Source organism: Aythya ferina (assembly GCF_964211825.1).
Source record: "Aythya ferina genome assembly, chromosome: 1".
NCBI classification, from domain to species: Eukaryota; Metazoa; Chordata; class Aves; order Anseriformes; family Anatidae; genus Aythya; species Aythya ferina.
In genome coordinates, this window is record NC_140296.1 from 2,370,664 (window position 1) to 2,394,444 (window position 23,781).

At 48.7% G+C, this 23,781-nt stretch overlaps 1 protein-coding gene across 2 annotated transcripts in view; it reads right to left on the reverse strand.

The window, feature by feature from the left end:
• MAP6 (microtubule associated protein 6) overlaps nucleotides 1-20,624 on the reverse strand; it is a 35,665-nt gene extending 15,041 nt beyond the window's left edge. For both annotated transcript variants that reach the window (XM_084512299.1, XM_084512300.1), the window contains exon 1: nucleotides 19,778-20,624. In XM_084512299.1, coding sequence (XP_084368425.1) covers nucleotides 19,778-20,535 — 758 coding nt within the window. In that variant the 5' untranslated portion in view covers nucleotides 20,536-20,624. The remainder of the gene's footprint in view (nucleotides 1-19,777) is intronic.
• Nucleotides 20,625-23,781: the final 3,157 nt, after the last annotated feature.

Consider the following 23,781-nt stretch of genomic DNA (forward strand, 5'->3'; position numbering starts at 1 on the left):
CAAATTATGCTCAACAGCTTTTGTTAATTCTATAAAAGAGCAATAAAAAATAAAGCTGTCTCAGATGTAAATCCTAGCACATGAGGAAATGGACTGGTTAGCAGATATTGTGGGCTGTGGTTTCTTCTGGATGAGATGAAGACAAATTCCAGAGTTACTAAAAAAAGTAAGTCCTTCATTTATTTTGGACAGAGCTGCAACTGCTTGAAACAACAACAACAACATGTTTCAAAGATTTTTAGCATCTGCTGGGATCACACTCTGGTTCCCATCCTTCTCTTGCATTTTTAATTCTTCCCAACATAGCATCAACATGTTTCTTAGTTGTCCCAACACAGCACCAACACGTCTCTGATTTTTAAGCAACCCATTTCATTTTCTTTCTAAAAACTGCCATTCATCCAAGAATGGAGATGGAAAACCCCCCGTGTGTTGCTAACTTTGTGCTCAGACATGGTTCCAGGCAGTGTGTTAAGATCCTTAAGACTCCAAGACAAGCTCCAGGAGGTATCCTAAAAGTGGTGACAGGAGCCCTCTGCAAACGGGTGATTTTTCCTTGAGGAATAAAGCTCTTGTCGGATACTTGCACGGATACTGCCTGTCTGAAGGATGCTGTTCTTTGCAAAACTGCAGTGCACTGAAGGAAATACACAAATATTCCCTTGGCTGGTGTTCACCACGTCACCCGTTCCTCCACAGACAGCCCTCTGCAGCCCACTGTTGGAATACCTTTCCCATAGGAAGGCTTGACAAAAGGAAACATCTTTACAGAACTGGATTAAAGATGTGAAAACCTCACTGATAATTTCCATCCCAAACTCCACAGAAGATAGGAAGCTTCTTCCTAGGATCCACTATTGTCCCATAAGTACATTTTCAACTGCTTTCTAAAGGCTACAGCATAGTACAATAATTCTCTTTGTCCACGTCTATCTGTCACTCCGATCCCTTGGGCCATGCTCCTGTAGAGTCCCACCAGAGCCATCTTGGACCAGCTGTGACCAAGCTTAAGATTTTCAGGGCTCTTCATTTCCCTGAGGAAGATTTTAAGACTTGCTCTCTGGGCATGACATGGAGGAGCTGAGCTGAAATAGAGACTACAAGTCTCCTGATTTTCTGCCCAGCTCTGGTCCCAGCCTTAAAAATTATAACCAGAATCAATCAGGAACTCAGCGTTGACCTCAAATGGAAATGGAAATGAAACTCAACAACAAAAAAAAGACTTTGTGAGACATTAGATGACCTTTCCAAGCCCAGCTCAGCAGGAAAAACTCCCAGGGAAGATAATGGGAGTTTAACCCCACAGACATGACCAGAAGATGCATGGGATGGGAAGTCTTGCAAATTAATAGGCAGCAAACCATGAGGTTGATGTGAGCTCCAAGCTCTCTGGAGATGCTCACCAAAAGCCATGTAGGAACTCATTGCCTGCATCTCTTGCAGCCAGAGCAGAGCTGAAGGGAGGATGAAGGGGGAGATGGGGCCAGGTTTAACCACATCAAAGCTTTTAAAGGACTTCAAGGGGAGGCTATGTTTGTTCAGAACCAGCACAGGATGCTAAATGGGTTCTGCTGAGAGCAGTTTTACCGGCACCAAACCCAGCCTGATTCCCTCACCCTGATGTGCACGTGTGAAATAATGAAGGGCACAGAAAAGGGAGGCTGGGAACTTCATGGTGGAGTTCTCTGCAGAGGGGACATTTCTAGTTTCATCTGGAAAACCGTGATTCAACTCCCCCCACAGAAAAACAGATCTTTCATTGGAAAAAAAAAAAAAAAAAAAAAAAAAATCTTTTATGGTATGATTGGTCTCAAATGTTTCATTCATTCTAAAATCAAAAGTTAACTTTCTTCTTCAATTTCTGTAATTGTTTTCTTTCCTGTTTTTTCTAATTCTGTCCAGGACAACACTCTGACTACCATTATGAAGCAAAATGGCAAACTGAAACTGCTTCAGAAGGAATATTTCAGAAAATCACATTCCTCATTAATATTCCACTAAATTGAAATATATATATGTATTTTAGCCAAACTAAGTAGTGAATTTTTCTGGGATTTTCAAATAATTTTGCCTTTCTGGAACTGCAGGTTTTGAGAATTTTGTTATTCACTCCCATATATTTTCCATCTCCTTTCTTTCTCCTAACATAGGGAAAGAGATATTAAGTGGAATGAAAGAATGGGAAACCTAAAATCAATGGGAATGCCTGGTCAGGGTCTGCAACTCACTGCCAGTCACTGAAGTGCAGCATATAATGAGATTTAATTAAGTTGTGTCTGTTTAGATGGACAATGAGAATATTTAGTCTTACCAATGGAAATTTCAGCAACACATTTTTGAGATAATAGCTACCACCACTCTTCAGCAGTCAGTTAGCTGTTCTCTACAACCCATGGGCCAATGCAGGAGGTATTCCACACTGCAGGAACATCCTGCCTCCCTCCAGTTGTTTGGTTCTGGCCATGATCAGCCAGAAAATATTGGACTTCCCTATTCTGCTCTCAAAGAATTGCTCGTATGAAGAGTACATGCATGTTTTGACCCTAAAGCTGTTCACTTTTTTAACGTGAATGGAAAAATTCCATTCAGACTCAATATAACCAGGCTGAGTATCCTCCTACAACCACAATTTACTGATAAGTCTGTTCAGTGGTTGCAAGAGCCAAAACACGACCAACTCCTAAGACATTTTCAGGAATAAAGGACTACTGCTCTGTGCTGAGATCCTGGGTGCAATAGCAAACTGCACAACACGTTCATGCCTCCTAGAGAAATAAATCCGAATTCCTGGACCTGGATGACTTCTTGCTGCTCCTGACTTTCTGACATGTTGTGTGTCCCCTGCACCCCAAGACACTGACCTCAGCCATTTCACCCCACCTCCCATCCCACCCACCTTTGGTGATGAGGACAGTTCCAGCCAACTCCTATCCCAATGCTCTTGCCGATGTACAAAGTTTGCCATCGCAAGTGCAAGAAACACCCACTCCTTGCCTGCTGCATCAAGTGCCCTGTCTCCAACTCTTCTGTGGATTCTTAAAGACAGCTTTATCCTCTAAAGCCCATGCTATTATTTTGTACACAATAATTTACTGTAAGGCTGCGCTGGGACTGTGAATGGTGTAACGAAACTCCTGGTGCCCGAGATTATTTTTTTCTCAAACAATAATAATCAACCTCTAATGCATGCATGCACGCACATGCTCATATACACACACAGAGCAAACCAGTCTGGACAAACCAGTAGCTAATGAGCTGTGCACAAAGGCTAAAACAATGCAATATATTAACATACAAATTTGAAGCTTTGACAATGCACAATGGAGTGAGTGTGAGCAGGCTGGGGAGGGACCGTTGTCCGTGGACATCCCTGTTTAGACCTGGTGTAGAAGAGGAAAGCGCTGAGCCTTCAACAGGGCAGCTTCAGCACGGACTGAAGCAGGCTACAAGCAAGAGATGATTAATGTACTGAAAGGGATGAAGTCAAGTCTTTTGGCAGAAGAGAAGCGTGCTACAATCCATTTATGAAAGCTGCTTGAATCAGCAGCCTACAAATCATGGGTATTGCATTGCCCAAGGGCCACGCAGCTCAGCCTTCCAAGGATGCAGGATTATTGCTCATGTTTGAAACCTCATAGATATATGGCTGAAGGCGACAGCGAACATTGCAGAGAGCCAAGGAGCTCAGAGAACAACAGATATTTTGAAGGCCAGCCCCAGTGCTAACAGCCCAGAGGATTCTCGTGCCTCGGGATAGAGAGATATGAGAGGAACAGTCGGCACCTGGGATACAGAGCAGTGTGGAGAGATCTGGGTATGCTAAAAATGGGTGAACTCCCACTTTCACTCCAGTTGTAGGCATGCAGCATTCCCCCAAATCCTTGTTGTAAGGCAGACATGGAAAACGCAGAGTCCGAGCCAGCTAGAGGACATCCATCAGCATCAGCTACAGCTCTACCTCCTGGTGGGTAAATGCTCACCAAAACAAAGAGTGGGGACTCCAGGGAAGGTAACAACGGGCCATCCCAGAGCTGAAATGCCAAGAAAAACAGGGAAAGGTCCACCTAGAGGTCTGGAGAGAGGCAAAACCCAGCAGCAGTGAGACCTGAACCCTCCTGGTGCGAATCGCATCCCTAGGGGGATTTGCCAGTTTGTGCCTCTCTAAATTTCTCTTGATGTTATACAAGCTCATGCATCCTGCTGAGGATGGAAAAAAAAAAGGAGGAAAATATGAAAATGATACCGGGTTTCTAATAAGCTGGTTTGTAACCAAACTCAGCACAACTCCAGCATTCACTTGGCTACAAGTGACTTTGCCAAGGGTCTAAAATACGGCTTTGTTGTCTTCCTTCGTGCAGTGTCTCATCCCTCCACATGGGCAGCTGACTGTACAACTTGCCACAAGGTCAAACAAACCAACCGGCTCGTGGCAGGGATGCTTTGACACAAGACTGTAGCAAGATGGGGTTTGGGAAAAGTGCTGCCACAGGGAGATGTGAAGGGGCTGCAAAAAACAGAGCAGTGCCTCCCTCGCAAGACAATGTGCACAAGGTCCCAGCTACCACCAAGGCATGGACACGTGTATCAGTGAGGCTCCTTGTGCAGAGATATTTTCAGCACCTTACTTCAAGTGTCTGAAGACAAATTGGATGAATTAAAAATGGTTCAGTTCAGCAAAACCCTCCAATATATGCACAATGGCTCTTAGCTGCTCCTTACACGCAAATACGGGCATAAATGACTTCCTGAATCAGAGCCTGGCAGACCACATTGCAAAAGCTGCAAGTGAATCAACAACGTGATTTTTAAGAGGGGAATCTGGCACAGCAAGATGTGCTAAGGTTGAGGAAAACCAAGCTTTTTAGGTCAAGTGAAGCAATTGTATTTCACAGACTCGTAGCACAACCAGCCCAACCCAGCAGCAAGAATACAAAGGCATCACCGAGGGGCCGGGGACTTATAGGAACAAGGCAAAGGGGAGATCACCCATCAGCATTGCTGACACCAGCTCTGCTCCCAGGTGCTCTACACACGTTGCTGAAGTAGCCCCGTTCTCTGAGGGAGTTTTCACAAAGACCTTTTCCACGTGTGGTCCCCCAACTGATGGGGAAAATGCCCCCTTGTCCTGACTTTTCCTGGAAACTCTGGTGTGAAGCTACTTGAGCTCCTTGCCAGCTCCCATTCCCGAGATCCTGGCCCTTCTCCAGCCTGGGGATGCGTTAGCAATGCTGCAGTTCAGCTGCATTGGAACTGCAGGGCTTGCCCTTGAGGCAAAAGATGGAGACGGGTGGTGCCGGGGATGACAGGTAAGGTTTTGTCTGATTTTTTATCAAATTATCATCCGAACCACAGATGCGGAAGGATGGGTTTCTCCAAAGGAAGGTCAGGAAATGGCTGTTTGACATGAAATAGAAGCACCAGCTTTCTGCTGCGGTGATGTTATTCATCTGGCTGTGCTTCTCCTCCCTTTAGGGAATCATTACTTCCCTTCTTTCTGCGTTTCTAATGCAGCTCAAAATTAGCGTTGCTTTCTGATTTCGTTTTTAGCCTGCGTGACAGGGTAATTGCTCATCCTGACATGGGAGCAGGAATAAATCCAGTGGCGAAGGGGGTAAAGGAGGAACAGGGGGAAGCTTTAATAGCAGCTATTGTTTGGCCACGGCACTGCCGAGCTGGGGCATTGCTCTGCGCTCCTCGCTGCAGCAGCCACTACACGGCTCTATCTGCACACCCTTCACATGCCGTTTGGGCACCAGGTGTTCTAGGACTTGATGAAAAAAACATGAAAAATTATGGAACTAGTTAGTCAGTTATTATAAGTGCTGGTGTAGGCTTTCATATAAGACATAGCCATCTGGTTTCAAAATGTTTAAGAGGCAACAGGGCAAAATCAGCTGTGGGGTGGCCATGCCAGGAAAGAGGAGCTCAGGTCGGGGTCTCCTTGAACATCCCTAGAGAAGTAGAAGAGCCATGAACCGAGCTCCATGGCAAATTTCAAGCCAAGAACAAGCAGCATCGAAGTTTTTCCTTGCACTGTGCTAGAGCAGTAGCATGCTGCCAAAAGTCCAAAGCAAAGAAAATCCTGAATATTATGCATTTCTTCCTTGCTGCCCATGGCAGCTGAGGGCACAGGCTAACCCCAGCATCTCCTGACACCATCCCCTCTACCTCTGATACTCCAGCAGAGCAGATGGAGATCTTGATGGAAGGTCAGAGCCCAAATTGCCACTCACACTGATGGATCTGTCTCATTGATACCGAACAGACAGAGGAGCCTGCAGCCCAACTTAGAGGCCAAGCTACAACGTGAATGGCCTCTTGTTTTCTGTTAGAGCACTGAAACCTGGGTGTAAGAACAACCAGGTACCTCCTAAGTGATCTACTGCCACAGCTCAGATCCTCCAAGCTAAAATATCATCTGCGAGAGCAAAGCACGCACGCATGCTTGGGCTCCAAAATTGACTGATTTTATCCTATTTTAGTCTACAAAGTAAAATACAAGAAATAATAAATAAACCAAATACGTATATAGGTTTTGATGCATGATACCATATTCTCAGAACATGAAAGGGAATTCAAACCCATGACACGCCATACCTCCTCCATCCAGCAGTCATGTTTGTACCCGAAGAGGTACAATATGATGTTTGTGCCAGGCTCAATTGTTCTGCAGCTCAATAAGCTGCATTTCCACCATGTCCCAAGCACACAACACCAGCAGGCAAAGCCAGGCATGGAAAGCACATTGTATGTGATGTGCTGGGTGACAACTACACAGCTACCACCAATGCAACACATGGAGCAGACGAATGCAAGATTAACCTACATTGGGTCCGGTCACTCATTTTTGCTGTGAAAATGTTCGTTCATGTATTTGAGTTTGTGATATTTCTTTACAAGATTATTTTTTTTTTTTTTTTTGGCATGCATAGTGACCTGAGAGTTGCTGGCTTTGACAGAGGGCTGAATTCTGCTTTCTATTTTATGCCTTCCCATGCAATGCACCCTTTGAGTGCTACTTTAGTTAAAATTAAAACTATTATTTTGGCAGAAGCATAATAGAGATGAGTGCAAAGGGCACGGATGAAAGAAGAGAGCTGAGTCTTGATAAAGGATCTTGACTTTAACATTATTAAGCTGATAAAAAAAAAGGCAGTTAAGGGCTGAGTCAGATTTTCCCCCATCTTGACCCTTAATACAGTCTCACTTCAGGGGCTGCAAAATGTTGATGTATATGTGCTTCACGCTCTGGATGGTAAGGTACAGAGCTCCCACTCCAGTACATGAGGGAATTAAAAGAGACTTTAAGAGGACCATGGAAAGACTAGTCTGGGTTTAGGACGCTGTGGGTTTATTTGGAAAGAGTAGAAGAGGACAAGGCTCAATATTCCCATGTAGAAAATGACAAAACCAGCATCACAAGTCCCTGGGGCTGCACAGGTGTAACAGAGACCAGAATTAGGTGCCTATTTCTGGAGATATTGTACCATTAAAGCACATCACATTTAACTTTGCAGTACTCAGTCCACGCTGCTTAAAGTCAACCCATCTTTCCTTAGGAGCTAACCCTGCTCGCAGGTGGCACAGAAGTAGGTGAATTGTAGAAAATGAGCATAGAAAATGCTCTCTGCTTCCCCACCACCCCTCTGCAAGCCTGGGAAACCATCAGCATCACTTGGGCGTCACTAATGATGGAGCAGGGACGGCTCGGGCGCCCAAACAACTGCACGAGTCCCGTGGCACCAAACTCGTAAGTGCTGGGACCATCAGAGCCATCTCGGGGGAGTCTGGAAAAGAGACAGCACAGGGCAGAGGAGCAGATGGCTGCCTTGCAAAATCTCCTCCTAATTAACTAAAACACGGACCGATGTAAGTGCACGAAGTAATTACTGGTCATTGCTGGTACGGCAAAAGCTGTCATGAAATAAAAGAGTGGAAGGAGGGCTGGGAAAGCTTCAGATGAGGAAGCAGGCTCTGGAAAAAGGTTATTTTATAATTAATTGTTTGCTTTCAAGGCTTTCTCCAGTGCTTGCAGCACAAGGAGTAGAAAGCTGTGAAGGCAAAGTGTAGACAAAATGGGTCGTGTCTTCCCTTCGAAGGCACTTACATGCAGTGACAGATGAAAAGCATCACTGCCAGCACTACTTTTGGGGTAAATGCCAAAATACTGGTGTAAATGCACCACTGCCATCACAGACCCACAAAATCAGAGTGCCTGCATGCTGGAGGCACAGCATGCAGCAAGGAGCAGCAGGCGAGGTGTGGGATTTACTCCCTTTGGAGGAGAAAGCCAAGCACAAACGTGAATTTCAATCTCCAGATGCAACACACACCAGGGAGCTAAAACCAAGAAGAGATGAAAGAAAATCCCAGGGCGTGTGCGTCTCCACCATGAAACACGACACGGCTGCGTGTGCCAGAGGAGGGCATTTAGGATTGCTGTGCGCTGAAAACAAAGCCCCATGAGATGCACAGGCTGGAAAGAAACGCCCCCAGAAAATGGAAGACTTAGATTCTGTTCTCAATTTCATGAGCATTTTGTGTTGACATGGTTTTGGAAGACCATGGGATGTTATCACCCAAGGTGCTGATGTCTTGGGGTCTCTTGGTACCTCCCTGGAGCATTTGGTGGAGGTTGCAAATAGGGCTTTGACACGGTGCTGGGCTGATGCTTGTGTGTCCAGAGCGCCCAGAGCAGCTCAGCCTTATGCCTGCTCCACTAGAATAGCCTTAAAAATACCTCTGTAAATCTGCTTGCCAAAAAGGATGTTGTGAATGTGGAACTGAATAAACATGCATGCCCACAAGATGCTGTCTGCAAGCATCAGCAATCCCAGCCCTACCTGCCAGACACCTGGCTGCTAGCACATGGATGCGGGCACTGTAATTCCCCTCCTAAAGCAAATACAAAAATAAAACCCTCCCAGGCAGTAAATTTGGGGAATAACATAAATTAAAAGCCCAAGTTTTACAGCTCATCTGCAAAGAACTGGAAGGGGGACTGGTTATTACTAAGCACTCTGGTGCACACAGCAAATGTTTACAGCCTCTCGGAGCCATTTGTATCCATTGGGTAAATAACACCCGTTTGGAAATGAGATGATCTGCAAATACTTCTTCTTTTGGAGATGTTCCAAGCTTAATCGAGAAATAAAACATGCTAGGGACAAGCGTATTAAGCAGGTACTTAATTGAGAGATGAGACAAAGGCACCGCTCTTGTCTCGCAGGCAGGGCATGCACGTTTTAAACACACTCCTAGATTGATATTTATTGCATCCGACAGAGCAGAAAGGCTCGGGAAAAGCACTCCTTCCCCTCCCATAAATAATTCACCGTTTGTAACAGTTCATAAAATGTTTATATTAACTAATAATTAAATATTGCATATAACTTACGTTCCAGCCAGGAGAAAAATCAGCCCGAAGGAGGGTGGGGAAAAATGACTGCCCAGAAGCTGTCACGTTGGGTTAAAAAGGCCAATTCCTGCCTACAATTGATGCTCCTTCCGCTCTGTTGGACCAAACCCTGATCCTGCCCCAACTACAGGGCTTTTTCCATTGATCTCCAGGAGCTTAGCATGGGCATGCTCTCATGTGCAGAAATTGTGTGGTTTTCCATGCAGGCTCTCCCCATGCAGCGGTTTTCAGCTAGAGGCAATGGTCCCGTATTAACCCCTGCCATTGAGCAATAATGTTTTTCACTTCAGATCCCCAGCTATGTAACCCAACACGTTTCAAGCCCACTAATGGGTTATTGGCTATTTAGTTGTGGAAACACAAGGTCCAGCATGGGACAAGACTCCAAGAGCTGTACACCAGCCTGGGGTAAAGGAGCAGGAGCAAGGCAGGGAGGACAGAGGGTAGTGGGGAAGTGGTGGAGGAGCAGCAGAAGCCCTCAAGATAATACGAATCAAATATCATCATGTGTACACCCAGGCACCTTTTATTAAAACTATAATTGCTCAATCCAACCCGTGCCCTGGGGAGCATAAAAAAAAAAGCAAGCAGCACCAAGGTCACTGCAGACAGAAAATCAATGCAGGGAATGAATGGTAATGACTTTTTTTTTTTTTTTTCCTGGAGTCAAGAGATGGACTGTGGAGATGTCCTGCTGGCTTCTCCAGAGATGTGCAACACCTCTCAGACCTTGGGCTTGCTCCAGCAAATCTCTTAGTATGTTTTTAGCATTCAGCATTTAAGCCCTGCTCCTCTGGATGCTGATTACAGCAGGTCCAAGCACCCCAACAGATGGCTGTATTTTGTATACTCAAAGGCAGTAACCTGCTGCTCTGGTGCTCTGTTTTCTACCCAAAATAATTCAGGACTTTCCTGCTTTCTGCAGTCTCCATGCTTTCTGCCCTCCTGACCAATATGATGGGTGTCCTCTGCCAAAATACGGAGCTGAAATCTGTGTAAGACTTTCCCCACATGGAGATATTATATCTTACACGTCACGTTCCTCTATCCACAGCCCAGTACATTATTTGCAAGAAGAGTCTTTTTTATCATTACTACTGTTTTCTAGGCGTGCTATTTTTCAACGCGATAACATTACTGACATCTAATTTGTGATTCCCTGCAGGATTGCTCCGGCACCAGCTCCTCCCACCTGTACCAGTATTACTGCTGGTTTCTGCCTTTATGTCATACCCTCTCCTCTCCTATTGATTTCAGGCTCTGTCTCCAGTACACCAAGACCTCTTTGAACTCCGATTCCAGCACACAAAATGATTTCACCAAGCACAAGCGATGGCCTCAGCTCAAGAGCACATGGATGAATCTCCTGACTGCAAGAAGGAATCGATTACAAAGGCAGGAGGGAGGCAGTACTGCAAATTTAAGCTGCTTGGGGGTTATTTAAGGCTGGTTACACCCTGTTCAGAAGGGATGAAGCAGCCCCTTCCCTTCACCATGCCGCGAGCCGACCCAGAAGGTCTGCGCTCCCGCAGCAGGAGGAGAGCATCAGGGTTGCAGCACATTACACATGCCAGCCTTTTTTCTGTTAGCCCACTGGTAATGACAGACTATAGCAAAGGCCCACACACAGCAACTGTTATCATCTAAACAATATCAAAGATCTGTCCAAAAATGAGTTTGCTGTTGCCAGCCAGGGGAAAACAAGAGGCGAAATAAGGACTCAGTGGCGGGTGTCCCTTATCCTATGTGCTGCACATCAGTGATGTAAATAAATATCTTCCCTTTCCATGTGGTCTTACGCTGAGAATTATGCACTATTTTCCCATTCTTTCACATTTTCTGAGCATGATTTTGCCACATAGGGTGCTCATTTGCTCCTGCATGAGCTCTGGGCACACCTGCAGCACCTCTCCACCCTCCCGAGGGGTGTCTCCATGTCTCCAAACACACCATAGGGAGGAAGAACATAACAACCAAGGCCAGAGTGATTCCCCTCGTTTCACCTTCTGCTGAAATCCAAATCTAGGATCAAGTTAAAACAACCAGAACTGTTTGCCTGCATGTTGAGCACTTAAAATAAAATGCATCCTCTATGCATTTCAGTGCCTGGAGCAAAGAGGATATGAAAGCAGCCTGTGCAGAAGCAGACCACTTCTAGACATGCTAGCCCTTTCCATGGCATAAAAACAATATAAACCAGATGTTTTCTCCTATTTTGCATCACGCCAGAAGCACTGTGCAGAAGCACCACATCATCACTCCCTTAGGGTTTCACTGATCATCCCGTTTGACTTCCCAACCTTCAAACATCAGCGTGACATAGCCAAAAGCCTGATTTCCAGATCCTGCATGGGAACAACATCCCCAGCAGGCTGTGAACAAGATGGTGATGTGTATGGCACCCCTGAAAGGCTGCTAGGTGTGTCTGAAAAGACACTGGAAGACCAGAGGTGCCTGTGGTTTCTGTGGGTTTCCAGCCCTTGCAGTGATCAGGGAGAGGCAAATCACAGCTGGCCAGAGATGAGAAATCTGCTTTTCCTCCATTGACAAGCATCAGCAGGTTAGTTAGCAAACCCAGGACAAACATGAAGGAGAATCGTGGCAAACAGGTCTGGGGAAGAGCTCAAAAATCCACAAACACAGCAAGAAATGGGAAAAAAATAAATAAAAAATCAGACTTTTGCATCTAATCACCCCCTTAGATGAAATAACTCCACTAATACAGAGCTTGCTCTGTTGCACTGGCAGCAAAGCATTGCTCAAGCTGCAAAAAAAGCCTGCAAGGCACTGAGCATCTTTGCAACCTCCCACCCAAGGCTCTGGCTTGCTGGAGCTCCACAGCCCACCAGGGGACGTGGGCTGGGGAAAGGACCCCCGCTTTGCTGGGAATTGGCACCTGCAGCTTCTCCTTCAACGCCTCTGCAATGAACCAACCTTGGGTCCCACCGCTTCCCAAATCTGGGACTGGGACATGTCGGGATTTGGGGCCCTGCCTGTGTTTCCAGCCCACCTGAGCATGATGCACAGATTTTTTTTAGGCACAGCTGCTTGTCCCAGAGCAGAAACATGGCCACTTTCATGATAAAAGGCAAAAAAAAAGCCTGAGGTTCATCAATCAGGGCTGGTCCCAAAGGGCTTCCTCACCCCATATCGGAATAACCCTAAATTTGACATTTTTTCACTGCAACATCCTGGCCTGGCCAGCTCCAATCTTTTCAAGGCCAAGTTTTAGATGGTTTAACTGGATTTCTGCCTAAACCCAAACTGTTCTGTCTCCCATAAATGCATTCTTCTTAAGGTGTCTGCTTGTCTTAGGAGAAATATGCTCGATCCCTTTATTTGGGAAATGAGCTCTCAGCCCATCTTCCCCTCCACTTGTGCAGCTACAGTACCCCCCCCAGCTGGATTTATGAGAAGGAATTAGGAGAAAAAGGACAAAGTGGAAGAAAAAGCCCATCTAATGACTAATTGCATATGAACATCATTTAATTGACAGCTAGCCCTTTGCACAAAGCACCCCCACAAGAAGAATATCATTTGTAAATGCGGCAGGGTTGGGATGAGGGTGGAGAAGGAAATCTGAGCCATCAATTCAAGGGCACGAGGATTGAATTCCCTGCCAAACCTGCAGGCAGAGGGGATCTGCAAGAGGACACGCTGGTCCTGCAGGGCTCTGGGGAGAGCAAGGGGGCCTGATCCGGGCTTTGGGCTGAGCTAAGACCCAGCAGCAAACCTGATGCTCTGGGGAAGAGCCCTATTGATTTCTAGGAGTAGAAGCCCTGCTGTTTGCAATTAATATATAGCTCTTCGCCAAAATGCCACTGTCTTCCTTAAACACCTTCATTTTTTTCCCCTTTTGAGCAAGATAAGCAGAAAAGCACCTGCACAGCCCTATGAAAGAGCCAGAAAAGCAAAGCAGCAGCCCAACATCAGCATGGTGCCAGCGACCTCAGGGAGCATCCCAGCCTGAAATTTGCATTTGCTCCCCAAATATCACCTGGCAGGGCTGGGGGGAAAAACGTGTGAATGCTGATGGACATGGGGAGGGATGGTGCTGTGCAGGAGGTGGGCTGCATCCAAAAGGATGCTATTAATTTAAAAAAAGGAGCTATTAATTAAAAGCAAAACATGTTTGCTACCCAGCACCTGCAGTGTTGGACGCGGGGAGGGGAGAGCAGGTAGAGGTGAAAGCAGCACCTTGCTGAACACTCCTGTACGTGTGTGTGTATAAATACATCCAGAGAAAGAGGACATCTGAAGGATATTCAGGACGCTGAGTTATAAATCAACAGAAATCCAACTTCCAGCCTCTGAGGGTTTCCCGAACCCATCCGAACTCAGCCCAGCACCGCACAAGGCTCACCTGGAGCTATCAGCACCAGGGAGAGTCACGAATGTGTTCAGCTAAGGGCAAAGAAAAGCAAGATTGATGTAGGATGGAGTGCAGGAGCACTCAGAAAGCGAAGGTTTTAGGAGACAGGAAAAGCAGAGGTCGTGCTCTAAATGTGAGAGAAGACAAATTTACAGCAGCTCTCTGTGATTTATCTGGCAAACGAAGGACGGGGATAGTCCTGCTGTCTGAATTAGATGATCCCTCTCCTCTTAGCTTTATTTATTGTTTATTTCACAGCAGCAGCTTGAGGCTGCCGAGTGAAATTGGGGTCTGTCCTGCAGCATCTGCGGGAGAGGCTGGTGGTCTGATCAGACACAGCCACGGCTGGGAGGGCAGCAGGGGTGCCTGGCACATCCTCTGCTGCAAGAACCGACCTAGCAGACAAAGGGAATGTGGAAATCTATCCGAAGGCTTCGATCCTGGGCCACGTGGGAAATTCTTAATTAAGCCCGTGAACGTGAACATCAGAAAGAAAGGGAAAGTGGGAGAGGGAAATGCGAAGTGCTGGGAGGCTGAGCTGCAGCCTGGAAGGAGGTTAGCAGTGTTTAACATTTTTAAGGTTGACTTCAGCACAAAAAAAAAAAAAAGAAAAAAAAAAAAGTAGGGCAATAGTGATGAGACCTCCTGATGACACAACGCTGTAGGCAGCGCCAACGTGGAGGAGGATGGGGATATCACGGAGGAAGAAAGGGATTGACCTTGACTGCCGTGTTCGAAATGGGGTGAAGAGGTGGTAATAGTACTAAACACCAGGATTTCTTGCTATGGGATGGCAGCTCTGTGGCTGGGACTGCCTAAAAGAATGATGTGGATGTCCTGGTGATAAGAGGTGCTTCTCTTGTGGTGACTGATAGCACAAACGTTGAGGTGGAGATGGGGATCTCCTCTCCAAACCCATGAACAACACCCTGCATCTGCACCTAAAAATGCTGATTTAATTCAGAAAGAGTTTGAGGGGAAGGGCTGGTTCAGGGAATATAGCAGAATCTAAAAGGCTTTGGCTTGCTAGCTGCAGATCCAAGCAACCTGATGGACTAAGGGACACTGGGCAGGGACCCCCAGAGAGAAGAAAAGCACTAAATAACCCAGTGGTAACAGAAAAACAAACCATAACCATGGCCATCACCATCCTCAGACTGGAAATGAGATGATGCCTGCGAACCACCAGGCTGGGGGCTTGGCACACCGTTCAAGCTGGAGTCGTGCAAGTAAAAACCCCTAATTTCTGAGAGTGGCACCCTGTGTTACTGAAAAAGACCGAACATCATGCATATGATTTGATTTACTGGTCCAGAGCATCCCAACCAGTCCTACGTGCCGAGAGGTCCCTGCAGAGGTGATGTAACAGAGCAGAAACAGGGGAAATACTGCTCAGAAAAATGGGAAAAACTGGGACAGCCTTTACATGATTAAACTTTTTAACCCCCCAAAACAAGGTGGTTGCACCCAAGCTGTGTGTTGGAAGCAGTTTTTGGCTCGTACCCCATCCCACACTAAGCCTAGGAAACACACACGGGAGAAGGGTGATCACGTCCCTGTGTCCAGGAACGTGTTTTGGCACTGTTTAATTTATTAATGTAGACATAGCCCATGGATCTGATCAGAAATCTCAGAAGACAAAGGTGAATTTCCAACCAAACTTGTGTGAGCAGCATTGCTGAGCAGCTCACCAAGGTAGGGCATGTTCTCCAAGGGAGATATTCAAGAAAAGATGGGATAAAAATCAGCCTGGCGTGGTCTAGAAACATCATCTCCTTCCTCAAGACTGGGATTTGGACAACATGGTCTTGGGAGGTCCTTCCACATTTCTACTACCTTAATGGATTCCCCATCCCCACACAGCCTGCTCCAGCCCTCCCGTGTGGCCATCCCTCTCCGAATTATCTCCCCTTTCTCAGAAAAAGACCCAGCAGGTGCCCAGGACTGAGTCATTCATCTCCACAGCTTCTGCAGTCTCCCCTTTGCTCCACATCCTTAGCACCTCCAGGGCTTGAGATGAATGGCAGCACATTAGCAACAGGCAATTCATTAATACCAGAGGCAGTTCCAATTTGGCCGTTGAAGTCTCTCTTGTTTTATTTCCTCTGATAGGAAAAGAAATTGGAGGAAAAAAAAAATAATTGCTTTGGTCAAAAAAAAAAAAAAAGAGATCTTTCTGGTGAAGAACTTGAAAACGAGGTTTCTCAATATCACTTCTCTGGGGAAAATTCATTGCCTTATTACTCGTTTCAACACAAAGGGAGCAATATTTCTCATTTCTGCAAAAGGGGTGATATTTTCCCTTTACCTATTACATCTTTTTCTTTTTTTTCATGAAAATAAGAAGTTAAGAGAAGAAAGCAAGATGGAAGAAAACAAAACAAAACAGAATACATCTAGCTTTAACATTTTTCCATCGTTTTGCAAACAAAAATGGGAAACCTTCATTCCTTTGTGCTTTTTTTTTTTGCCAAACACACTTCAAAGCGTTGCACTCTCCCCAGCAAACACCACTGTCTGCACATCTGGTCACCTCCTGGCCCTGTTCCCAGAACCCCAGGGCCAGCTCCAGCCTGGGAGTTCATTCATCTCCATCACCTTCATCCCCATCACCTCCATCCCCATCGTCTCCATCCCCATTGTCTCCATCCCAATCATCTCCATCCCAATTGTCTCCATCCCAATCGTCTTCATTCCCATTGTCTTCATCCCCATCACCTCCATCCCCATCGTCTCCATCCCAATCATCTCCATATCCATCATCTTCATCCCCATCATCTCCATCCCCATCATTTCCATCCCAATCATCTTCATTCCCATCGTCTTCTTCCCCGTCACCTCCATCCCCATCGTCTCCATCCCCATCGTCTTCATTCCCGTTGTCTTCATCCCCATCGTCTTCATCCCCATCGTCTTCATCCCAATCATATCCATATCCATCATCTTCATCCCCATCATCTCCATCCCCATCGTCTCCATCCCCGTCTCTATATCCATCGTCTTCATCCCCATCATCTCCAACCCCATTGTCTCCATCCCCATCATCTCCATCCCCATCACCTCCATCCCTGCTTTGCTCCACCCAGAAGAGCTCAGAGGACAAAGCCCACTCCCAAGCTCAAGCACTGCAGTCACCAGGGCCACTTTATACCCAATGCAGATGAAACCCCATCATTATGCCACCAGATCCTCCTAGACACCAGACAGCTGAACAAGAAAGGGCTTGATCCAGCAGCAAGGATGGGCCCCTTTCCAGGAGCTGTCCTCAGGCCAGGTCCTGGCTCCCATCTGTCCACCTAAAAATCCTATCAGCCACCTAACCCTAGTTGTCCCAGCTGCTGAAGGATGCCCTGGTCCTTATGTGGTCCCTCAAGGTCCACAGGCCACCACAAGGAGCAGAGAAGAGGGTGGTGAAGGGAGACACAAACTGTCCCCGTAGCATTGCTTGGATGGCCAATGTTTTGGGGATGGAAACTGGGGGCAAGAAGCACCTCGGTGCTGGAACCCACATCACACCAAGGCACAACTGGCCACAGCGGTGGCTTCCAGCACCTCAGGAACAAAACAGGACACCAAACAGGGGCACTGCAGAAGAGGAGCAGCCATAAGGCACCAACTGGCCAGCAGATGCCATCGTGCACAACTCGACCACCTCCAAACCTTGATCCCAAGGGCTCCAGCCCATTCGTTGCCCTAAGAGTCACTCCACACATGGAAACCTTTAGGATTGAGCCCATCCTCCCAGCATTTCCCTTGCTGTTCTGTAGGATCCCTGGGGCACGTGGAGGCTCCTGCAGATGCGTGCAGCCCTACCACAGCAGCTCCATCCTTGCTGAAATCTCCTGGGCTCACACACTAAAAAACATGGGGAATTTGTGTTTTCGACGTGGTTTTAAAACCATCAGAAAAACACTCCTTGGCTTCACCACCCCTGAGCTGCTTCCCAGCATCCCATGACGCTGATCTGCAGCGGTGGCAAAGGGCTGTAAGGAAATCTCCACCTGCTCCCCGTGCTGGTGATCGCACGAGCACGGCAAAGGGCACAGAGGACAAGCCCCGTGTTAGCCATCCTTGCTGCTCCCTGGTCATTAGGGGATGGTTTTGGCTGCCGGGTGGCCCAAAAGGTTGCCCAAATAGGTTTGGGGAGTCTCCATCCTTAGAGAGGTTCAAGGCTCACCCCGTAGGGGCTCCTGGGAGCAGCAAGGCTCTCAATAGTAACAAGGATTTGGGGAATTTGGCTTTTAAGGAGAACCCAGCCAATAAGCAACACTTAAAAGATGCCTAAATTGAGCAGAAAATGAGACCAATTAGCCACAACATCGCTAATGCATTGATGAAGAGGCGCTTACGGCCCAGGGCTGAGTGGCAGAGCAAACAACTCCTCCTGCAATGAGCTGCAAGGAAGGAAAAAAAAGGGGAAGCCGGGGGGAAGGAGAAGCCCTGGGGGTGTCTTGAAAGCTGAGGAGCAACAAAGGGAAGGCTGAAGCCTTCAGGATTCCCTTGGGTCCAACACCTGCACTGCCCTGAGCCTTTTTTTTAGGGGAGGATATGCAGCCTAGCCTGTCCTGCTGTGACAGTGGCTGCGTGGAGGGGAAGGAAAATCAGCATCCAAAGATTTAGGGGAAATAACCCTAATTACCCTTTGCACCAGTGGAAGAGAGCGGCACAGCAGCTCTCCAGCTCCTGGATAGCTTCCAGCACGAAAAAAACCTACACCCTGTAAGACGAGCAGACAAAAACGCCCCGAGTCGAACATCACAGGGTTAAAGGACTGCGTGTCGTGCTTGGAAAACCCTTTTCCCCACAAAAGGGTTTAGCCTTAGCAAAAACAGAGAACCCCAAAATCCCTAGTGTCTCAGAGGACCGCCAGCAGCTGGATGCACCTGCGCCCACAGCATCCCTGGGGAGAGCCAGGCCTGGCCCCAGCCTACAGCCCCAAAAATAATCCAAATCTCAGTGTTTGAGCCATTTCCTGGCCAGGGAGTTTGAAATCCGCATGGATTTACTACCTGTTTGATGCACAGCCTGCTCCCTAACCCTCCCCAGGGAAGAAAAGCGAGCTTTCTCCTAACACCATCCCCACCACGGCACGCACGTAGGCGCGGGGAGAAGTGACAGGACCGCGGTGAGGCTTCGCTCCCAGCCAGCCCCCCCCAGCCCCGCTCTCTGCCATCGCCACCCCACTCTCGGCGGCGGTGGGCTCTGCCAAAGAAAGCTCTGGAAAACACAAAACGCCGTTGCAAAGATCCGTGGCAGGGCAGCAGCCGCCCCGCCACTTTTTGTTTTACATTCCCGACGCATCCAGAAACGCAAGCGGAGAGGGGTTTGGCGCCGAGGATCCCAAAAGGGGGTCCCTTCCTAGGGTGAAATCTGGGCACCCGGACCCAGGGAGGGGATTAAAGGGGGGATAAGAGGCTGTGCCACCCCACGGCACGTTAAATATGGCAGCATCCGAAGGCTGCCCCACCCAAGGACGCGCGTCACCCGCATCCCGCCGCGTCCCTGGGATGCTTTGTCTCGGGGATGCCACCGGTCCCATCGGGAGTGGGATCGGTGCTGGTGGGGTCACAGCGGGTTTCTGGGCACGGGGAAGGACGAGCAGAGATTTGGGTGCTGGGGTGAAAAGGCCCAAAGCTCCCCGTGATAGCCGAGCTGGTGGCAGGGGGCGAGTTTGGGGGTGGGAATTTTGTGGGTGGGAATTTTTTGGGGTGGGAATTTTAGGGTGGGAATTTCAGGAGTGGGAAATTTGGGATGGGAATTTCAGGAGTGGGAATTTCGGGAATTAAGAATTTCAGGGTGGCAAATTGGGGCTGCAACCCCACCCGGAGCTGTGAACCTCCCCTCCCCAAAGACCCCGCACATTCCCCCGCCCTGCACAGCACCCACCCGTACCCCATCGGCACCCCCAAAATCCGGCCCCGCAAAGCTTCGTGGCGTCATTCCCCCATCCCACCGGGTGGGCAGGGATGGCAAGGGGGGGGTCTCACCTGTAGGACGAGCTGACCCCCGCCGCCACCACCTCCTCCTTGATCTGCCTGTTGAGGGCATCGGCAGCCGCCCTGCCCCTGCCCGCCTCCGCCTGCTGCCCCCCGGGCTCCTCGCCCTTCTGCCGGCCCTTCTCCCTCCCGGCCCCGGCTTTGGGATGCTCTTCCTCGGCTTCGGGGTCTTCCTCCTTCTTCCTCCTCTTCTCCAGAGCCGGTTTCTCCGGGGATGCTCGCTCCGGACCGAGGACCGGCGAGGGTCCGGCTTTGGGGATCCAGGGGTGATCCCCTCTTTTGGGGATGGGCCAAGCGCGGAAATCCTTCTGGTACTGCGTCTCCTTCTCGAAGGGCGCATCCGAAGGCTGATACTCGCTCTTGGGCTTGCAGCTGGGCTCCGGCCGCTGCACCTTCCAGGGTTTGTAGTCGTGCCGCATCACCGAATCGGCGGGGGGAGAAGCGTGCGGGGCCGGGCCGGGCCGTGCCGAGCCGGGAGCCGCTTCCCCACCTCCTCCTCCCGCAGCAGCAGCAGCATCAGCACCGGGCTGGGTGGCGATGGGGACCGAGGGGCGCTGGGGGGGAGCGGGGACCACGGGCTGGGGCTGCTGCTGCTGCTGCTGGGGGTGCTGGGGATGCTGAGGATGCTGCTGCTGCTCGGTGGCCTCCGAGTATTTGGTGAAGACCAAGGGCACGGCGATGTCCGCCTTGTCCAGCTGGTTCCAGAAACGGGCGATGCAGCAGGCGCGGGTGATGCAGGGCCACGCCATGGTGGCCGCAGGAGGGGACGGGGACAAGGGACCGGGAGAGGGGACGAGGAAAAGGGGGGACGCGCCCGGGGAGGCGCAGCGCAGCGCAGGCACCGCGCAGCGCAGCGCAGCGCAACGCGCCCCGCCCGCGGGGAGGGGGGGGGGAAAGGGGGGGAGGGAGGGGTCTGTTTGGGGAGGGGGAGGGGTTTTGGGGAGGGGGAGGGGTGTACCTGCTCGCGTGCACCTGGAGGGGGCGCGTGCACGGCCGGGTGTGCAAGAGGGGGGGAGAAATGGAGAGCGTGGGGGGGAGAGGGGTGTAAGGGTGTGCAGGGAGATGGGCGGGTGTGTGTGCATGGAAATGCACGTGTGCGTGCACGGGAACACGCGTGTGCACGCGTGAACACACGTGCACACGCATGAACACGTGCACACACATGCAACGCATGCACAAACACGGGCACACAGAAACAAACGTGCACACATGCACACACGCGAACACACACGATCACACAAGGAAGACATGCAACACATTCATGCACATGAACACACCTGCACCCTTGCACACGTGTGCACACACAAAGACATGTACACACATGAACACACGTGCACAGGCATTAACGCACATGCACACACTTTCACACACAAGCACGTGCACACAAATGCACACACGTGCACACATAACATACACGCACACATTCACACACCCTTTCACACACATGAACACATACACACACGAGGACACATACACAAATGCACACATGCGTGCATGCACATCCCTACACACATATGCACACTCACACATGCACAGATACCTGCACATGGCTCTGCGCATGTGCACATACAAGTGAACACTCATTCCTGTGCACATGCATGCACACATATAGGCAACAAAGAGGCACACGTGTGAACAAGACGCGTGACAAGACAGACGTGCATGCATATATTTGCACATGCACACTCACATACATGCACACACACCTGCACCCATACACGTGCAAACATGTGCACACACAAAAAATGCAAACAAATGCAATGTGCACACGTATGCTTCTTACACCTGTGTGCACATTTGCACAACCATATGTGCACGTGCATGAATGCATACCCACATGCATATACACACACATGCAGGCACACACACTTGCACACATACGTGAAAGACATACATATGTGGAAGACATCCACACACACAGGCTTATTGCACACACATACATGCACACACCCGCACTCTCTTGTGTTCATGCACACACACACTCATATTTGCACATATGGGCAGTCACACAAACACAGGCACAGATAGGAATATGCAAAATCTTGCATATATATTCACATGCAGACATGCATGTGCAAGATGGATGCAAATGAATGCATATGTACACACGTGCACATGTGCAAGCACATGCATGTACACAGATGCATGCACACGTGCACAGACACGTGTTTACAAACATATGCACACATATATGCATGCACACACAACTGCACATGTCTGTCTATATGCATATACAGCAGCACTCATGTCTGTACACACATGCATAAACACACCTGTGCACACTTACACATGTGTTCATACACCTGTGCACCCACATGCATGCACATATGTGCACACGCGTACACAAACTTGCATATGGAAGCACACACATGTATGCACACATGTATACAGATCAACCAGATGCACGCATACTTGTGCAAACACATGGATACAAATGTGCACACAATCACACACACCTACATACACACATGCACATGCATGCACACTTTTATTTGGATACATGTGCACACAGACACATGCAAGACGTTCATTCAAGTGCACAATCACATGCACCCACATACACAGGGATGCAAACATGAACACATTTGCACACGCATACAGCCACACATACGCACCGACACGCACAGTCAGGCACACACCCACATGTGCACATACACACACATGTGGGCACACACTTGTACACGCATGTACATATGCATGCACACATATGTGCACACATGCATATGCACAGACATAATAATATATGCACACAGACAGGCACAGGTGCACACTTATGCACTCACACAGGAAAACAGGAGCATATGCACATGCATCCACACGCATCTTTTGTTTCCAAACCATTTTGTTATTCAAAACCATGCTTTATTGCAAGGCCATGTATATGTCTTTGGTCTAAGAAAATTCAAAAAGACTTAGCTCAGATCTAAAGGTGCTTCTGCTCTCAGTGAGATCTCTTTTATTCCCTGCAGAAACACACCCTGCTCTTCTGTCATATCACTTTAGGTGGAATGAACACAGAAGTAGGCAGAGAAGGACCTGGGAGTGATGGTGGACAGTCGGCTGAATATGAGCCAGCAGTGTGCTCAGGTGGCCAAGAAGGCCAACGGCATCCTGGCTTGTATTAGGAACAGCGTGACCAGCAGGGCTAAGGAGGTGATCGTCCCCCTGTACTCAGCTCTGGTGAGGCCGCACCTCGAGTACTGTGTTCAGTTTTGGGCCCCTCGCTACAAGAAGGACATCGAGGTGCTTGAGCGGGTGCAGAGAAGGGCGACGAAGCTGGTGAGGGGCCTGGAGAACAAGTCCTACGAGGAGCGGCTGAGGGAGCTGGGCTTGTTCAGCCTGGAGAAGAGGAGGCTCAGGGGTGACCTTATTGCTCTTTACAGATACCTTAAAGGAGGCTGTAGAGAGGTGGGGGTTGGCCTGTTCTCCCACGTGCATGGTGACAGGACGAGGGGGAATGGGCTTAAGTTGAGCCAGGGGAGTTTTAGGTTAGATGTTAGGAAGAACTTCTTTACAGAAAGGGTTGTGAGGCATTGGAACAGGCTGCCCAGGGAAGTGGTGGAGTCACCATCCCTGGAAGTCTTCAAAAGACGCTTAGATGTACAGCTTAGGGATATGGTTTAGTGGAGGGCTGTTAGCGTTAGGTTGGAGGTTGGACTCGATGACCTTGAGGTCTCTTCCAACCTAGAAAATTCTGTGATTCTGTGATTCTGTGATAGTCACGTACACACTGGCACAGATAAACACATATGCAATACATACATACAGAGACATGTGCATGCACACAGAGATGCATGCACACGTGCTTGCACACAGATTTGGATTCAGACATACACACATGCTCACATACAGACACATGCACACACTTACTTGCACATAGATGGACACGCATGCACACACACACAGATACTTGCATGCACACACGTGTGTAGGCATGCACACATGCCTTACATGCACATTCATGCCTACATAAATACACACACATACATGGAGGT